The sequence below is a fragment of the Paroedura picta genome, chromosome 10, assembly GCF_049243985.1.
Source record: "Paroedura picta isolate Pp20150507F chromosome 10, Ppicta_v3.0, whole genome shotgun sequence".
Taxonomy (NCBI): domain Eukaryota; kingdom Metazoa; phylum Chordata; class Lepidosauria; order Squamata; family Gekkonidae; genus Paroedura; species Paroedura picta.
Window position 1 is genome coordinate 30,276,054 of NC_135378.1, and position 17,440 is coordinate 30,293,493.

The 17,440-nt window shown below is 42.5% G+C and overlaps 1 protein-coding gene across 1 annotated transcript in view; it reads right to left on the bottom strand.

Moving 5' to 3' along the window:
• Positions 1-17,440, bottom strand: part of SCFD2 (sec1 family domain containing 2) — a 188,747-nt gene that overhangs the window by 17,862 nt on the left and 153,445 nt on the right. Inside the window, exons 6-7 of the mRNA XM_077301978.1 lie at positions 8,604-8,749; positions 1,479-1,613 (exon numbers count right to left, since the gene is read on the bottom strand). Coding sequence (XP_077158093.1) covers positions 1,479-1,613; positions 8,604-8,749 — 281 coding nt within the window. The remainder of the gene's footprint in view (positions 1-1,478; positions 1,614-8,603; positions 8,750-17,440) is intronic.

Sequence of the window (17,440 nt, forward strand, 5' to 3'; positions counted from 1 at the left end):
GGGTTGGCATTTACTAGTGAAATGGGAACTGGATTGCTGGGACATGTCTCCTGGACAGTCTCCCTGACCATAATCCTTTCTTAGGAGGGGGTTCTGCAAGCAAGGATCTTGTTTTTCTCTGATGCTGTAAGAAGGAAAGGCTTCCTCCTCCCCAGGTTGCAAATGGTACAAGCAGAGGCCTTTATGAAAGCTCTGACTAAAACAACTAGAAACAATCATATTTAACTGGAACTGCTGGAACACGAAAACACAGTGAAAAAGCAGATACAGATGACAGAATGTCATGCCTGTGAATCACACCCTTCCACTTCCTTGAACCTAATGGGGATTTTTTTTGTCTATTTACTATGTTTTTATCACACTTTTTATTCAGGTTGACAAGTCCCCATGACCACTGGCGGGGGCAGGGTGCATAGGACTGCCAGGTCCAGCTTGGGAAATTCCTGGAGATTTGGGTGTAATGCCTGGGGAGCACAGAGACCTCAGTGGAATACAATGCCATAAAATCCACCCCCCAAAGCTTCCATTTTCTCCAGGGGAACGGATCTATATCATCTGGAGAACAGGTGTGATACTAGGTAATCCTCAATTCCCATCTGGAGGCTGGCACTCCTACTTTTTGTAGGGCAGCCTAGAAGGTTCCTCCTCCTCTATTTTATTTACCTATTTACTTCATTTATGCCCCACCCTTCTCCCTAATGGAACCCTAAGCAGATCACTCGCCATTGTCCTCTCCTTCATTTTTTCCTCTCAATAGTCACCTTGTAAGTGTGTGACTGACCCAAAATCACCCAGTAAACTTCCATGGCTGAGTGGGGATTAGAATCTGGCTCTCCCAGATACTTCTTCTTTTTGGATGTATAGACCTCCCCTCTCCACAAGTGGTCTTTGGGTGGTTTACAAAAACCTTCATGGTCAAAATTGAAACTATCCTACAATTAAGACTTCTAACCCAAATTGTCTCCCACCCCACCCTACCCTGCCTCAACTGTCTTCCATGTGGTCTACAGTAGTATTCCCTTTTCTTTTCCTTTCCTTTTCCCGACTTGGTTAATTTTGTTCATATTATTCCCTGCTGTTTGTACGCTGCTTTGAAATTCCATGAAAAGCAGGTTAGAAATTTTGTGAACAGATAAAATAAATAAATGGATTTATAAAAAGTATATTTGTTTCATAAGAGGGAATTCGCCCATATCTAGCCCCACCCCAAATTACATATGGAGTAATGATTACAACCTCTGGGTTTGCCCCCAGCCTTCATATCTCTCAGCTTGCGTAGAGAAATGGTCTGGGATTTCCTCTTTTTCATTACCTAGAGGTATTATAAATTGACCCTGTGGACACATCAACTAAGAATTTTGACTTTCAGTGATGAGATAAAAACATCCTATGCCAAATGAATTGGTTTCTTCTTACCAAAATAGCTGCCTGTTTTACTTTCTTAAAATGTAGTTACAAGCATGGGATAGGAGCTTTACCTTCATAAACATGCTGAATCCAGTTTTCAGAAGGTCAGTGAGCCCAGAAGACATATGTTCAATATCAACAGGATCAGCTCGATCAGGATTATATATCTCCTCCATCACTTGTTTCAGCAGCGGTTTGTAAGAAGCCTATTGAAGGTAAGCATACAAGTAATTTTATAGTGCACAACTCACCACACTGGGATATTTTTATGACTGACATTTTAAAAAATTCAGACAGTTGGCAGGAGATTATTTGAACCCTGTTGATAGAAGGAGAGAGCATCTTGTTTGCACCAGTATCCTATCTGCCATTGGTACAGGAGACAGCAAGCATTGGACATATTTTCATACTGTGTCCTCTTGAAACAAGTTAAATCTCTTTCGTCCTGCTATTGTTTCTGAGCAAACTGTTCAAGCACTACCAATGGGGTTGCTTAAACTGGTCCAAGTTGCAGCCTCTGTATTCATTCATCTTGGCTGGCTGTACAATTGTTGGGCTTCCCTAAAACATGAATGCAACTGTTTTAATATGAGTAAATTTTGAAAAATGAAAAAATGGCCAACCCCCCCCCCCCCCCGAGTTCCCCTGAAGTTCTGCACCAGTTTTTGTCTTTGGAAAAAGTGGCTATCATGCAGAATAGTATTTTTCTCTTATCTTGGGGAACTCTAGAGCAATATTTACTGCCAAAACTGATGCATTCTTTCCTCTAACAACCCCCCGCCCATCCTTATTAGGAAATTATCTCAAATGGGACAGCCTTCTAAGCACTGTACCCATCAGATCTGACTACACTTCTCTTGCCTCTCCCCCAAGCCAGGAAAATGAAAATTTCCCCCTTTGAGTCTCTGCCCCCCATAATAAAAGCAACCTTTCATCATTTCAACTCATATTCCTGAATCACTAATAAAATCCAGTCTTGCTCCACATGCTTTACTCTTTGGATTGCCTTTGGATTACTGCCTGAATTATTATTTGGATTTCCATTTGGCTCCTTTCACAGTTTTTCCTGGAACTCTGGAACATTTGTCTTTGTCCAGGTTTAAGGTGTACCTGAACCACAGGTCACCTGAATGCTCATACATTATCCCAGATATCTGTTTATTTCAGGAATTTATAAACTGCCTCTTCAAATAAAAAACATAAAAATATTAGGTAGGATTGGCTGGAATGGCTTGTTCCCAGTGGGAGACTGTGGGGGGATGAGACATGAGGATGGTCATCAGTGACAACATGGCATCACTTCTGGGAAAATCGTGCAGTTCTACAATAATTACAAATGGTTCTTCTATTCTGTTTCCCAAGGTCTGTGTTTCAATCCACAAATCTCACCTGTCTATTGCTACTGTGCTTAGAATAAACTTTTAATAATTGGACCTTAGGCGTGACTTTTTAATGCCAAGGTTCGTCCATGGGCCAGTTGTTCTACCATGCTACATAACACAGAGAGAAGGATGACGTCAGGTTGCCAGGTCTTCCAGGACCACTGGCAGGGGATGGAGGAGTAGGTTTGCCATATCCAGGTTGGGAAATTCCTGGGAATTTGGGGATGGAGCCTTGGGATGTCAGTGACCTCAGAGGTGCTGTACCATATTTACCACCCTCCAAAGCACCCATTTTCTCCAGGGGAACTGAACTCTGTAGACTGGAAATGATCTGTAATTTCAGGGGATCCCTAGGTTCTACCTGGAGGCTGGCAGCCCTAATGACAAGGGGGGCATTGCCTTAGAATGACAGAATCACAGAGTTGGAAGGTACCTCCAGGGTCATCTAGTCAACCCCCTGCAGAATACAGGAAATTCACAAGTACTGGCCCACCCACAGTGACCCCAATTCCATGTCCAGATGATTCCCCCCAACCCCCCCCCCCCCCCAAATCCTTGCCCTGTCTAGCCTGAAAGAAATTCACTTCTTGATCCCAAACTGGCAATTGGCATTTCTCTGGGCATGCAAGAAAGGGCCACAAGAGTCAAACACCTTCTACCCACCTACCCACAACCTGCCTTGTTGATGTCAAACAACTTACCTGGTTCTCTTTTCTGAGGTAGGGAAGGGACTTTGTCATATACCATCCCTCCCTCCACCCACCATGTATAATAGTTCCTCTGAGACTCAGGACTGTTCTAGGGCAGTTAATCAGGCCCAAATCTGGTTCATATCCCTGAAGGTAGCCATTGTACCCAAGGGTAGAGGATCTAAAGGGACTGGGTATCAACCATAAAGCCTCCTAAAATGTAGGCATCTCACAGTATATTCACCTAGCTATCTGAAGATGCTTGTCAACTGATTGTAAATATCTGTTCTGCATGCTGATAACAAAGTAAGCACATTGACTGAAAACCAGCATAACCTATTGGCCTCTCTCGCTGTCTGTTTTTTGAGGGGTATAGTGCTGGTAAGATGGCTGGGGCAACCCATTTCAAACCCTTATGTGCTAGTACAGCAAGTCCTAGGATTTTAATCACACAACACCATTAAAACATCATTAAAATAAAATAAACAGGACATGTAATGTTCAGAGGAACACTCTCAGTGAACCACCTGCCTTTTCCAGTTTATACACCTCTTCACATTTATACAATGTCTACACATAAATGAGCTGCAGTAAATTACAGAGTGAGGATGGTCTACAAAAATTATCTTGTTCAATTTGCAGGAGGCAATGCTTCCTTTCTTCAGTATTCCAGGAATGCCACATCTCTAGTTTTCTTAGAAAACAGAGATAGGAAATCACGCAGCAGAAATAATAGAAGTGCCACATACCTTACGTACAAAAAAAAGGGGGGAAGGGGGGAATAAGAAACCAACAATTTCAGTAGAACAGCTCTGAAAAAAATGGATTTTTCTCAAGCAACTATAACCATTAAAGACAATTGTTCATGTCTGGCAACATATAATGTCAAATACAAACCTTTTATCTATACATTAACCCCCTCCCCCACAAAAGTAGATATCCTCTCCAAGCCTTCTTATGACACACTTCTTACATTTTAATTAAGGCAACTGCCATGCAGACGTTGAAAGTCATTCATGTTGTAGGAGAATATTCCCAACCATGAGAGCCATCCGGTCGCGTAACATAAGAACCGCTAAAAAAATGCTAGTTGACTTAAAACAACTATTGTACATTTTCCAAAGACAAACATTTTTTTTAAAAAAGAGTCATTAAGAGAAGGAAAGAGCCAAACAAGACATGTACAGCCATTTCACTGGAAAGGTTCCACAGAAGTACATCACATATGCTTCTGCCTGTGTCTAAAATGTAGACCACTGCTCTTGAAGCTACCATGATTGGATCACACCATAGTTTTGTGAAAAAGGGAAAAGCGAGGGTTGTACTGTGACTTCTGAAATGTGCATGAACAAAAGCCACTTGAGACAGGGGCTGCAGGAAAGGGGGAAATTTGCAAAGATTAAGCAAAAAAGCGGAATGGTTCTGATGTGGCACACAGAATTTCATCTTTTAGAACTCTCATGGAGGTCCTGGTAGCATGGTCCCTTTTATGTTCCCACTGTCCGTACTACAGATGTTTCTCTGAGCATCATCTCCTTTTGCATTGGGAGGGTAAAGTAGCTACCGGTTCTATTCCCTGACTTGGAGAAGGCCTGATAGACAGCAAGTTTTCAGCCTCTGAGGAGGGTGGATTGGGAGGGAAGAGAGGATATATCCAGTAACCACTGCCGCATGGCCTACAAAACTGACTGGCTATTCACATTTTATAAGGGAATAGGTACTATATGACTGCAGAACTTTTACTGTGAGTTCTTTGTGCTTATAAAGTTACATAAAGTGTAAGAGCACTGAAAGAAAAGGAAAAGCACAGAGACATTATTTTTTTATGGGCACTTCTGATAATGGGAATAATGGCTAGAAGAATCTGCTAGCTTGAAATGGCTGAAGGGCAAAGTACGGCCTTTTCAAATGTTCAAAAAACTTCATGCCACGATGGCATGGGATGTCAACTGCGAAACAGTGAAATGCTGACAAAATGTTTGGAGAAACATGGTACCAAAAAATGCCAGATACCAAAAAGGTATAGAAACAGCTTCAAAAATCAGGTTATCCAAAATCTGATCTCACTTTTTATATAATAAAAGAAAAACAAAAACAGCTTTCATTGTTACTATTCAACAAAAAAGAATGATGCCCACCATGATTTCTGCTTTTGTCAAAACGGGTGCATTTTTTATTGCTGAATGAATATTCCAGAGACCTGGAATATTCCAGAGACCAGCATTGGCCCTGCAGTACCATTAAAGACACCACATCTATAGATAGGATACGGATGATAATCTGATGTAAATACGTAAGAAATACAGTCTTACTCCCCATGGCTGATGGCTGATGGCTGATGGCTGATTCCACTGTTTCTGGGGTTTGCCATGCATTCCCCCCCCACCTCCCCAGGTAAAATGAGCCCCAAATCCTTGGAATATATTTATTTAAAACACTGATTCACTGCCATTCTGTCCTGTGGTACTCAAGACAGTTTACAATATAAATAAAAGACCTCTTTTAAACACATGAAAGACAACTTGTCAGTTATCATATCTGTTATAACTGCCACAATTATCCTGTCATTTTTGCCATGCAGAATGTGGCACCGACATCTAGGGGTACTTTTGAGATGGGAAACCATAGGTTCTCCTGCTCACTGCTTGATCATTTTTAATCATCTGTGCTAATCTGCAGGGAGTCCAGGTTATGATGCTGTTTTACTATAGGGGAAAGTTTACAGCCATATAATTGCAAGATAACTGAACTTCTGAGAGAACTTTAACTAGCCCAAGGTCACCCAGATGGCTGCATGTGGAGAAGTGAGGAATCAAACCAGATTCTCCAGATTAGAGGTCACAGCTCTTAACCACTTCACCAGGCTGGCCTGCCATTGCCATTGTTCCAACATTGGGAGACCATAACAACTTATTCTCTGCTTCTTTTCCCTGTACAGTAGAAGCTCAAAGAAAGGCAAAGCAAAAGAGGGTAACATTGAAATTGTGTATAATATTGGCAAGTCCTTGTGAATATTTTACAAAATTCGCAAATGAGCTATTGCTGTACACTGCCAAGCCAAATGTCCTTAATCTTGCTGAAATGCTGAAGTTCTGGAAGAACTTTAATTACAATAATGTATGAGTCACCTTATTAATTTCACTACAGATTACCCTTCTGTTACCAAAGTGAGGAAAATGCGTCATTCGGTTACAGTCAAACTGGTTGCAGCAGCTTTTAAAAGAAAAGAGCATGCATCTATCTCTCAGGCTGCCCCCATCCCAACTGTTTCTCCTGATGGAAGAGGAGATGCTCAGGAAAGATAACATTCCCTCATCTTTGTGGATCTGTAGCTTTTTGCCATTTCATCTTTGGCAAAGTGGAGGTGAGGAGGAGAACAGGGCTGATCTGTGTACAGCAGAGTATGGACATTTGGTCCCTGCCCACCTACTGGAGAACACCCCCACAAATGGCTAGAAGGGAGCTGGCCATCTTAAAGGGGGGGGGGGTACTAAGTAAGGACAGTGGACTGGGGATACTGTAACTTAGCAACAGAACCCTGGATCTATAGTATTCAGGGGCCTAGAATTTTGTGGTTAAGGCCTCAAAGCCTTGCTGAGACCTCAGGTCAAGAAACTTTGTCCCTAAGACTTCAAAGTAAATGCCTCTGTTGCTGCTAGAGTTCCATGATTGCAACTCTAAATGCAGTATCTTGCTCACTAAGCCCCACAAACCATTTCCCAAATTGAAAATGTTCCTGCCCCTGTTTGCCAACAGTTCTGTTAGAGAAAAGGCACCCATATTCTCCTGTCTTTTTTCCTTATCAGGGTTCAAAGCAGCCCACAGGGTGTATGTGTATGTATATTTTCAGTGATGGCAATGGCAAAGGAGAACATGAACATCCCCACCCGTAATGCAGTACTGACTTGTATGAGCCAGCCATTCTATTGTTGGGGTACTACCACTGTTCGACTCTTCATTATTCCAGGAAGAGGACATCCCATAATGAATTCCTTCTTTTATAGTCCTTTAGAATTAGGATGCTATACATGGCCTTCCAAAAGATTAGCGATATTAATTGCTATTAGGCAAACTAATCAAGATGAAATTTTCATGATCATTGGTTTTAATTCCTAGCTTCATCATACCCTGTTTATGAGTTTTCCAGGAAAGTGCCTGGATACTGTGGGTAACAGGAGTATTAAATTAGAAGATCTTTATGGATTATTCTGGGTCTAACAAGAAGTCACTTTTTGTTGTGTCTTTTCACAACTGGGAAAGTATCATTAATCACTAACTTTACATTTTTATTGCCCCAATGTTTTTGTGAACAATTGAACCCAAAGGACTGATTTGCTTTTCTAGCATTATCATACTGCATATTTGGACTTATGATGCTGTTTCCTAATAATTTACTTTCTCCTTATATCTGTACTCTTATGATCCCTGTTCCATTGTCTGATTCTTGGGGTGACGCCCTCTAGCATTTTCATGGCAGATTCAATACGGGGTGGTTTGCCAGTGCCTTCCCCAGTCATTACTGTTTTATCCCCCAGCAGCAAGCTGGGTACTCATTTTACCGACCTCGGAAGGATGGAAGGCTGAGTCAACCTTGAGCCGGCTGCTGGGATCGAACTCCCAGCCTCATGGGCAGAGCTTTCAGACTGCATTTCTGCTGCCTTAACACTCTGCGCCACAAGAGGCTCTTTGAGGAAGTGTGCACACACACAAAAGCTCACGCCTTAAATAAATCTTTTTTGCTCTTAAAGGTGCCATTGGATTCAAATTTTGTTTTGCCTTTTGTACTGCTTTACTGGTCTGCAGATTGTCTTTATGGGCCCAGTCCACAGACTTGTAGCAATCAATCTGTAGCTTGTCTAGAAGTAATCCTAGAGGGCTGGCCACCTTATAGCTGCCATCATTTAACAGAAGGAAGCGCATTTGAACTGCATCCGGAAGTTCTTGGAGGCAAGGCCATTCTATTCTGTTCTGTTCTGTTGTACAACCTATTCTACACTCAGGACAGAGGAATAGAGAACATTTTGTATGACCCTCCTGTAAAATCAGTCACATGTGGGTACAGGTAGTTTTGGCTGTGCTAGCACAACGTAAAGTAACACTGATTAAAAATCATGTATCAACTTGCCTGTAAGGTATTGCTTCCTGGGATATATACAGAATTAAATTGTTTCATCTGTGTTCGAGCTCTTGAAATGTCCCTGAGGGTTTTAAAGATCTTATTTACTGCAACCATGACCTTCTGGTACGTCAGATCCAGCGTAGACTCGCAGCCTGAAACAACACAGAAATATATTGCTGGGTAAGGCTAAATACTTTCACTTGTTTGGGGAGAAAAGAACAAGAGGAAAAGGGAGACGAGCCAAAGGAAAACTGATGAATAGCTATGGGCAGAGATGGCCAAATTATGTGTCCTTGGGGCCGTCAGTTCTTCACATAGTGGTCCAGAACAACTGCATTTTACTGAGCAAAGGTGGTAAAAGTTTAAGCAGTGTTCACAGCAAGGATTTAACACTTACAAACATGAGCAATGTAAACCATGGATGCGGGATTGAGAAGAACCTCCAAATAGTAATTTATCCATGATATTGCAAAAGAAAAAGAATCAAATGTGAACACTCCATCACACAGCTTTTAAAACAATTTTTATTTATCTTGCAAATAAAACTGGGCAGAATGTAGACCATAACTTTTCTCCTACCTTACCTAGCCAGAGGTGCCTGCAGGTTTCAATCCAATCCAATATATTGTTTATTATTATTATTTATTATATTTATATACCGCTCAGGGCGGTTTACATGGAACTGGAATAAAAACAGTACAGATAACTGTTGCCTTTTTTGTCTCATCTCTTAAATCATGATACTGAAGTCAAATTTGTATTTAACAGTCCACTTAAAAGTTACGTGCAGGTTGCCAACTCTGGGAATTTTGGGGTGGAGACCAGGAGGGCAGGATTTGGGGAGGAGAGAGATCTCATCTCATGGCGATTTCGGGTCACATGGAAAACTCGGAGGGGGAAGAAGTGAAGCAAACCGCGTATGCACGGGACGGGTCGCAACAGCGGCAAAACCCAGAGTAACCGATTATGCACGCGGCGATCCCGGCACCGCTTCTGGTTGCACCCCGGTCACCTGGAAGCTGTACTTTCTTCCACATTTCGCTAACGTGGCTTTTTCTGTGGCATGCACCGAATCTGCGGCCGGTTGCAGCCGGCGCCGTGCGTTATTGGTGATTTTAGTCGCCACCATTCCGCCCCGAATGCGTGCTATCCTGCCCGTGCATAATGGGCCATTGAGGTGCAGTGACAGAGTCCATTTTCTGAAGTGGCCATTTTATCCAGGGGAACTAATCTCTACTGTTGGGATATTAGTTGTAGTACCAGGATATCTCCAGTTCCCTCCTGGAGGTTGGCAACCATATACATATATACATCACACCACATTATCTTTCAGTGTTCAAGGGAAATATTGGAATACAATGTATTTACAGCTTTTCAATCTATTCACTATCCCTCAAAATAGGCACTTTAAATGAAACATTGTGACATAAATGTACATATAAGCTTTTACTGCAATATTCTGAACTCTTTTACAGTTTTTCTGATCCTCTTGAAAACATGTGTGGATGGATTGAGATAGGGTTTAAAAGTAACATTGTGTTCTGAACACCCTCTCGCTAACCTATTTGTCTGCTTTCATATTTTTGAGCACATGAAGTTGGTCATATACTGAAAAAGATTCTCAGGCTCATAAGAAAGCTTAATATAGAAAACCAATGTATAATAACAAGGTGAGAGAAGTCATTTGCAAAAAGATACCAAATACGCTAAGTACATTTTAAAGCAAAAACAATACAATCAGAGAAGGAATGTCATCAATAGTCCATTGTTTATGTTTGGTTGTTATAGAGTCTCAACAAAGAATTATTGCTGTGATTGTTCTATCTCTCTGTCCTATTTTTGTCCCACTGCTCCTTCAAGGAATTCAGGGAGGCGTACTTGGTTTTTCTCCACTTCATCTTCACAGCCATCCTAGCTTTTTTCAACTTTTTGGCCATGGCTTCAAGATACCAGGAAGTGCCAGCTGGCCATGCCTCTCTGCTACACACCCTGGAAGTGAGAGAAGTCTTGAACAGCAATGGTTTAAATGGCAGAGGCCCCTCCCCCTTCCTGGCCCATCACTGGCCACTTTGGGAGGCAACAGGTCAATCTATCATCATCAACATCAACATCATCATCATCATCATCATCATCATCGGTTCTTATATGCCACTTTTCTCTAGCAGAAGGAGTTACAATGTGGCTTACAATTACCTTCCCTTTTCCCTCCCTACAACAGACCCCCTGTGAGGTAGGTGAGCCTGAGAGAGCCCTGATATTACTGCTTGGTCAGAAGAGCTTTATCAGTACTGTGGCGAACCCATGGGCATCCAGCTGGCTGCATGTGGAGGAGTGGTGAGTCAAACAAGGCTCGCCAGATTAGAAGTCGGCGCTCCTAACCATTACGCCAAGCTGGCTCTCAGGATAGATTTAAAAAAAAAATTCATTCCTCTTCACACTTGCCAGAAACAGCAGGCACAGAGTAGGAAGGCTCTCCCCAAATGCTGTTTTGACCCCCTCATGCCATAGTACTATTGAGGGAGTACCACAGTACCATGGGTGGGAAACCCTGGGTTCGGCTGAAAGAGTCTGACTGACCCAAGGCCACCAGTGAGTTGTATGGCAGAGTGAGGATCTACATCTGGGTGTCTCTGGCTAAATTTCAGCTCTCCAGCCACTATGCCACACTGCCTATGCTCCATTTCCTCATTCCTCAGAAGAAGGCCAGTCGATTAACCATTTCAGAACTACACCTTAAATCATGAAACATGTGTGAACTGTCATGGAGATAATTTGTGGATACATGAAGAGAGAGAATAAGAGGTCACTCCTAACCAACACCCAAATACCTTCTCAGATGTGACAATGTCCTCTCGTATTCAAAGGAATTGTGAATAATTATTTCTCATGAACTGGAAATATTAGCTTTATTTATTCTCTGTAGTCCTAAGTCAGTCTACAGTTTCTGTAGCACTGACACTAGAGAACAGAAATAGCTCTGAAATAGTAATAAAACAGCCAGATGGAAAATCTATCATTATAAACCCTGTAGTATAACTGGAAAAGCATCTAGAAAAAGCCAAGTTTTCACACTGAAGCAGAAACCCCCCTCAATAGCAACAGTGTGGTGAGTCTGATGTACCTTAACAGCATTCTTCCAAATTCATATTGGTAAGAATCAGGAAAAATAAATTAGGTAGAAAAATGCACATTAATGGAGTTGATTTGCATAAAATTAGCACACTATTTGCATAATACCAAAAAGTAATCTGTCTAAATTTGTCTAGATTTAGTGAGCTGGGATATGGTAGTGCTTGTACAGGAAACTCCCCCCACCCCACAAGTTTGTGACCATAGCCAATTGGATGCTGATGAGTCCTTTCTGCAATTTCAGTACAGCCAAAATACCTTTTTATACTAATACTTTTCATGTTCACAAAAAAGCTTCAGAAAACCATTTTTGCTGTATGATGATCACATTACTCACAGACTAAAATGAAATTTTAATCTTTCCGTAGCAAAAACACAGAAAGGTTCTTCATTTCCCAGAAGGTCATTTCACTCGAGCGATGGTTGTGCCACGGCAACAGCATTTCGGAGATTGCCCCCGCTGCCTGACAAAATCTAAGGGTAGCAGAGAACAACAACCACTCTGCAGGAAGCTCATAAATTCCTACCCTATCAAGAATAAGCCTATCCTCTTTCCGCTCCCATACAAATGACAAAATTCATGACATGTTGAGTTTATGGCATTAAAAGCTTGTCACGATGCCTGTTCACTGGATTCTGCTCCATTCGTGTATGTGTGCAGGCATATGATGCTGATCTGTAATAGCTGTAATCCACTGTAAAAATCCCGAAAGTCTCCCCCAAACAGCTCTTCAACTTCCCATTTAACTCATTTTTGTATGCCTCTGGAGCCAATATGAATGTCGAATAGTCAAAAGAAAAAGATGAAAGGAAAACAGCCCTCCCCACCCTTAGGATTAGATTAAGGTTTATAAAGAACCTTTATTTTTTAAACATCCAGTAGTGCTTGGGTAGCCAAAAATAGTGTCCCACTTGCCTTTTAATGTTATTAATATATGCCACTTGGGTTTTGTCTTGAGAGGTGACACAGAAATGTCCTAAATAGAGAAATTAAACATTGAAAAAAGAAATCTTGTCCCATTGCACTTTAATGTTTGAAAACCATTAGAGACTGGGGGCCTTTTTGCACGGCTTCAAAATCGCACAATGGTTGCCAATTGGAAACGCTATTGATTTGGCTTAACGCACGACATCGTAGACAATCTGCCACACACCTGAAACCAATCTGCAACACTAGCGAAAAAGACCTGCGCGTTAACATTGTTGCGGTTTCTTCAAAGTCCCTCCTCCTGAGCCTGTCCTCCAAACTTCCGGCGAAGCGATCGCCATTTTTTTTTCTTCGAGCGAGCGGGGATAAACGCACCAGCGAGCCTCTTTCTGTTTAGAGGCTTCCCTGGCTTCAGTCCCTCTCTTTTAGTCACTAAGCACAAACCACAGAAAAGCACGTTTGCTGAAGTATTTTCCCTTTATTTTTTACACATTAATTCAGCCGAAAATCGGGCCCGTGAGAGGGGGGGGGATTTTTTTTTTCACTCGAGGCAGCGTGGCAACGATCATACGATCAAACAACAGCTCAAACACACCTGCCAGCTGGATGGGTCTCTCCGTTGCAACGAATCTACCCAGATTCGTTGCAATGGGTCTGTTTTTTTTAAAAAAAACCTTTCTTAAAGGGAAAGGGGCTGTTTGGGAGCATGCTAACGGCTGCCCATTGGCTGCTTGACGGCCAGGGGCGGGACGAGCTTGGCAATAGCGCTTCCTTTCTAGCGATTTCTGCTGAGACCGGAAGCCTGTGGGAAACGCTAAAAAACGCAACTGATTCCACTACAAAGGCAGGTATGCATAACGACGAATTCCACTATTTTAAATGGCGATTTTTCATTCAGTGACCAATTTGCAACAAAGATCCCCGTGCGTAAAGGCCCTTGTTCTATGCCAGGATAAAATGAATCTAAAGAAAAGAATGAATAATACAATTGCCACGATTAAACCATTTTACATTTTAGCCTCCCATTAATAAACAATAAACCTTTTAAATGTCACTCACACCTATCCTAGAGATAATATAATTTGTCATATACAAGGATAAATTGCAGTCTGAACTTTAAGCTTAAAAGAACCAAAAATTGGCTGCTTTGTAAAAAATGAATTTCAAGATCACAGGATGAGATTAAAAAAAAATCTAGCTGACAAAGGGCAATCACTGAAAAATAAAATAATGCACATTCAGTTACTGGATTGACACAAATGCACACAAATGTACGCATTCACTTAAGTACAGCTTGTGTTTTGAAAAGCAGTATACTTTCTTGACAGATAATATATCATCCTGCACCCTGCCCCCTTTAAAGGTAAGTTGACAGGCTAATGTGAAAGTTATCCATCCCATTTTGAGTTTTACATCTCTGTTTCCTACAAATCTCACTCTGATATAAAGGTAAAGGTAAAGGTATCCCCTGTGCAAGCACCGAGTCATATCTGACCCTTGGGGTGACGCCCTCTAGCGTTTTCATGGCAGACTCAATACGGGGTGGTTTGCCAGTGCCTTCCCCAGTCATGACCGTTTACCCCCCAGCAAGCTGGGTACTCATTTTACCGACCTCGGAAGGATGGAAGGCTGAGTCAACCTTGAGCCGGCTGCTGGGATTGAACTCCCAGCCTCATGGGCAAAGCTTTCAGGCGGCTGCCTTACCACTCTGCGCCACAAGAGGCTCTTCACTCTGATATATGCCTGTGTATAAATAGCACATAGTATAGTTCTTCCTAGACCAGGCTTCTTCAACCAGGGTTTTGTGAAACCCTGGGGTTTCCTGACAGCCCTGGAAGGGTTTCCTGAATGAGTAGGAGCTAATTACTTTTTAATATATATTTTTTTAAATGTGTTAAACATTTATTGATATGACTATAAATGGTCATGTTGACACACACCCCCTCCTCTCCAAATGGCCAATGATGGGCCTGGAGGGCTTGGAAAGGGAGGGGCTCCAGGTGGGCGTGTACTCAGCTATGCGTTCTGACCACACTCTGCATGATCACACCACTTCTGGGGTTTCTAGAAGCCTGAAGAATGTTTCAGGGGTTTCTCAACAGTAAAAAAGTTGAGAAGGACTGTCCTAGGCTATAACATATAAGACAGCAGGGAAAGAATGGACATGTTTGGATACTCCACACCAGGGGTAGTCAAACTGCGGCCCTCCAGATGTCCATGGACTACAATTCCCAGGAGCCCTTGCCAGCATTCTCTGGCGAATGCTGGCAAGGGCTCCTGGGAATTGTAGTCCATGGACATCTGGAGGGCTGCAGTTTGACTACCCCTGCTCCACACCATGTAAAAAAATCTTCCTGTAAGAGGAAAATTATCATATCAGAGTCAGAATTTAGCTTTTTTCTCAGCATACTAGTATTATGTAAGGCAGGGGTAGTCAACCTGTGGTCCTCCAGATGTCCATGGACTACAATTCCCATGAGCCCCTGCCAGCATTTGTAGAATTGTGGGAGTTGTAGTCCATGAACATCTGGAGGACCACAGGTTGACTACTCCTGATGTAAGGTTTTATTCTGAGGACAAGTGCCTGACATCTCATTTGCTACTTAGGCTAATTTGAATTTACCCTGATGCTCCCTAAGTATATGAAGGAGAAATTCCCACAGTCTTATATTCCCTCTCATCTGAGCCTTGGCTGGAATAGCAGCCACTGTTATGGGACAGTATGTTATCTTTTGGTATCCCAGATCAAAAGGAAAATTAAGTTTCAGCCTTTGAAACTGTTATACAAGACAACCATAGTTTCAGCCAACAGATAAACTTTCAACCACCGCTTCTCAAGGTCAGATTCCAGAGTCTGAACTTGGAAAAAGAATCTCTCAACTTTAATGGGTTTTGGAAGACTTCGTTTTCAGCTTGATTACTTCACTTGGAAGCAAACATATTCTGGAGCTATTTTTGGTTGAAGCATCTTTTCTGTTTTGTTTTTCGCAATGCTAGCCCATGGCAATCAATGAGTTAAAAAAAAACACTGGAGGAAAAAAGAACGCAAGTTTGTTGCTTACAGAAGTAAAATGAACCAAAGAGGCTGTCGAAGTGAATGCCACACAATTTTTGATATACTGTAAAAACTGAATTCCACCGTCAGTTCAAATGCATAGTCTAGAGTTAGCTCTGGAATGGGAAATATCTGGAGACTCTTTAAACATTGACTTCCAATTAATTTCAAAAAATCATCCTTTGACATAAGGAAGCTGAAGTAAGTATCTGAAAAAAACCTGCATACCCCCCGCCTTGAGCATAAGTAGTAATACAGCCTGAAATATATGCTACTCTAAAGGATGACATTTAGTAGAGCCTTTTTAGCAATTTGTTGGCAATTAGTTTGTCGGCAATTATGCAGGCTATGAATAATAAAATCCCATTTGATAAGACAACAATTGCTGCAAGTCCATTTATCCATAGAATAAATAATATACTGCCTCACATAGTGCATATTCTTGCATCCTAGATGGAAGCAAGGAGTAAGAGCTTAGGGGCAGAGATGATGGAAGAGACACCTCCCCTTCCCCCACATCTTCCTAAGAGAAAGGGACTCACCTCCTGAAGTAAGGCCTCACTGCTGATAGGGGTTACATATAATGAGTCTCAGAAAATGAGCCAAACCTTATTGTTGACATGCTGACATAATTTCTGGTTGCCCCAGGAATGATACCAGAGCATCAGGATGCTGGTATCTAACCCCTCCCGCCCCAATTTCCACCCTATTTGGAGAGGCAGGTTAGTATATTGGTTAAGAGTGGTGACCTCTAATCTGGAGAATCGAGTTTGATTCCCCATTCTTCCACATGCAGCCAGCTGGGTAAACTTGGGTAAGTTAGAGCTCTCTTTGCCCCACCTTCTTCACAGGATGTCTGTTTAGGAGACAGGAAGGGAAAGGGGTTTGCAAGCTGCTTTGAGACTTCTTGGAGTAGTAAAAAGTGGGGTACAATCTCCCCCCCCCCCCAGCTCTTCTTCTGTAAACATGCAAGCTAGTGAATGCAAATGCCTTAATAAATGGAGGTTATTTCCTTTCTCTGTAACCGGGATTCTTCACAAAGATTAAACTGTGGTTAAGAATCCTGGCAATAACCAGCAAAATGCTCGTACTTGGGGACAAGCCCATTGCATTCAGGAATACAATGGACGCTGGATAGGGTAAGTGGGGTGGAAGAACTCTGCGGACAGTCTCCCCTTTCCCCCCAGGACTAGGAAAGGCTGCAGGCAGGGGCAGCTCTCACGCAGCAGGGATCTGCAGCCTCCGAGCCTCAGAGGGAAGTAGAAGGAGGAGGGGGTGGCTGGGGGTGGGGGACAGAGGCGATTGGCTGGCTGCTGGACAGACAGGCAATCCGGTTGGAGGAGGAGGCACTCAGAGGTGGGACAGCCACCCTGAGTGGGTGTTAAGCGCTGCGTGCCACTTAAGCATGAGACACGTTCTCCTCCAAGGCTTAACCAGAAATATCTTATGTGGAATAGATAATTTAAGGCAACAGTTTCCTAGTTAAAGGTAAAGATATCCCCTGTGCAAGCAGCGAGTCATGTATGACCCTTGGGGTGACGCCCTCTAACGTTTTCATGGCAGACTCAATATGGGGTGGTTTGCCAGTGCCTTCCCCAGTCATTACTGTTTACCCCCCAGCAAGCTGGGTACTCATTTTACCAACCCCGGAAGGAAGGAAGGCTGAGTCAACCTTGAGCCGGCTGCTGGGATCGAACTCCCAGCCTCATGGGCAGAGCTTTCAGACTGCAT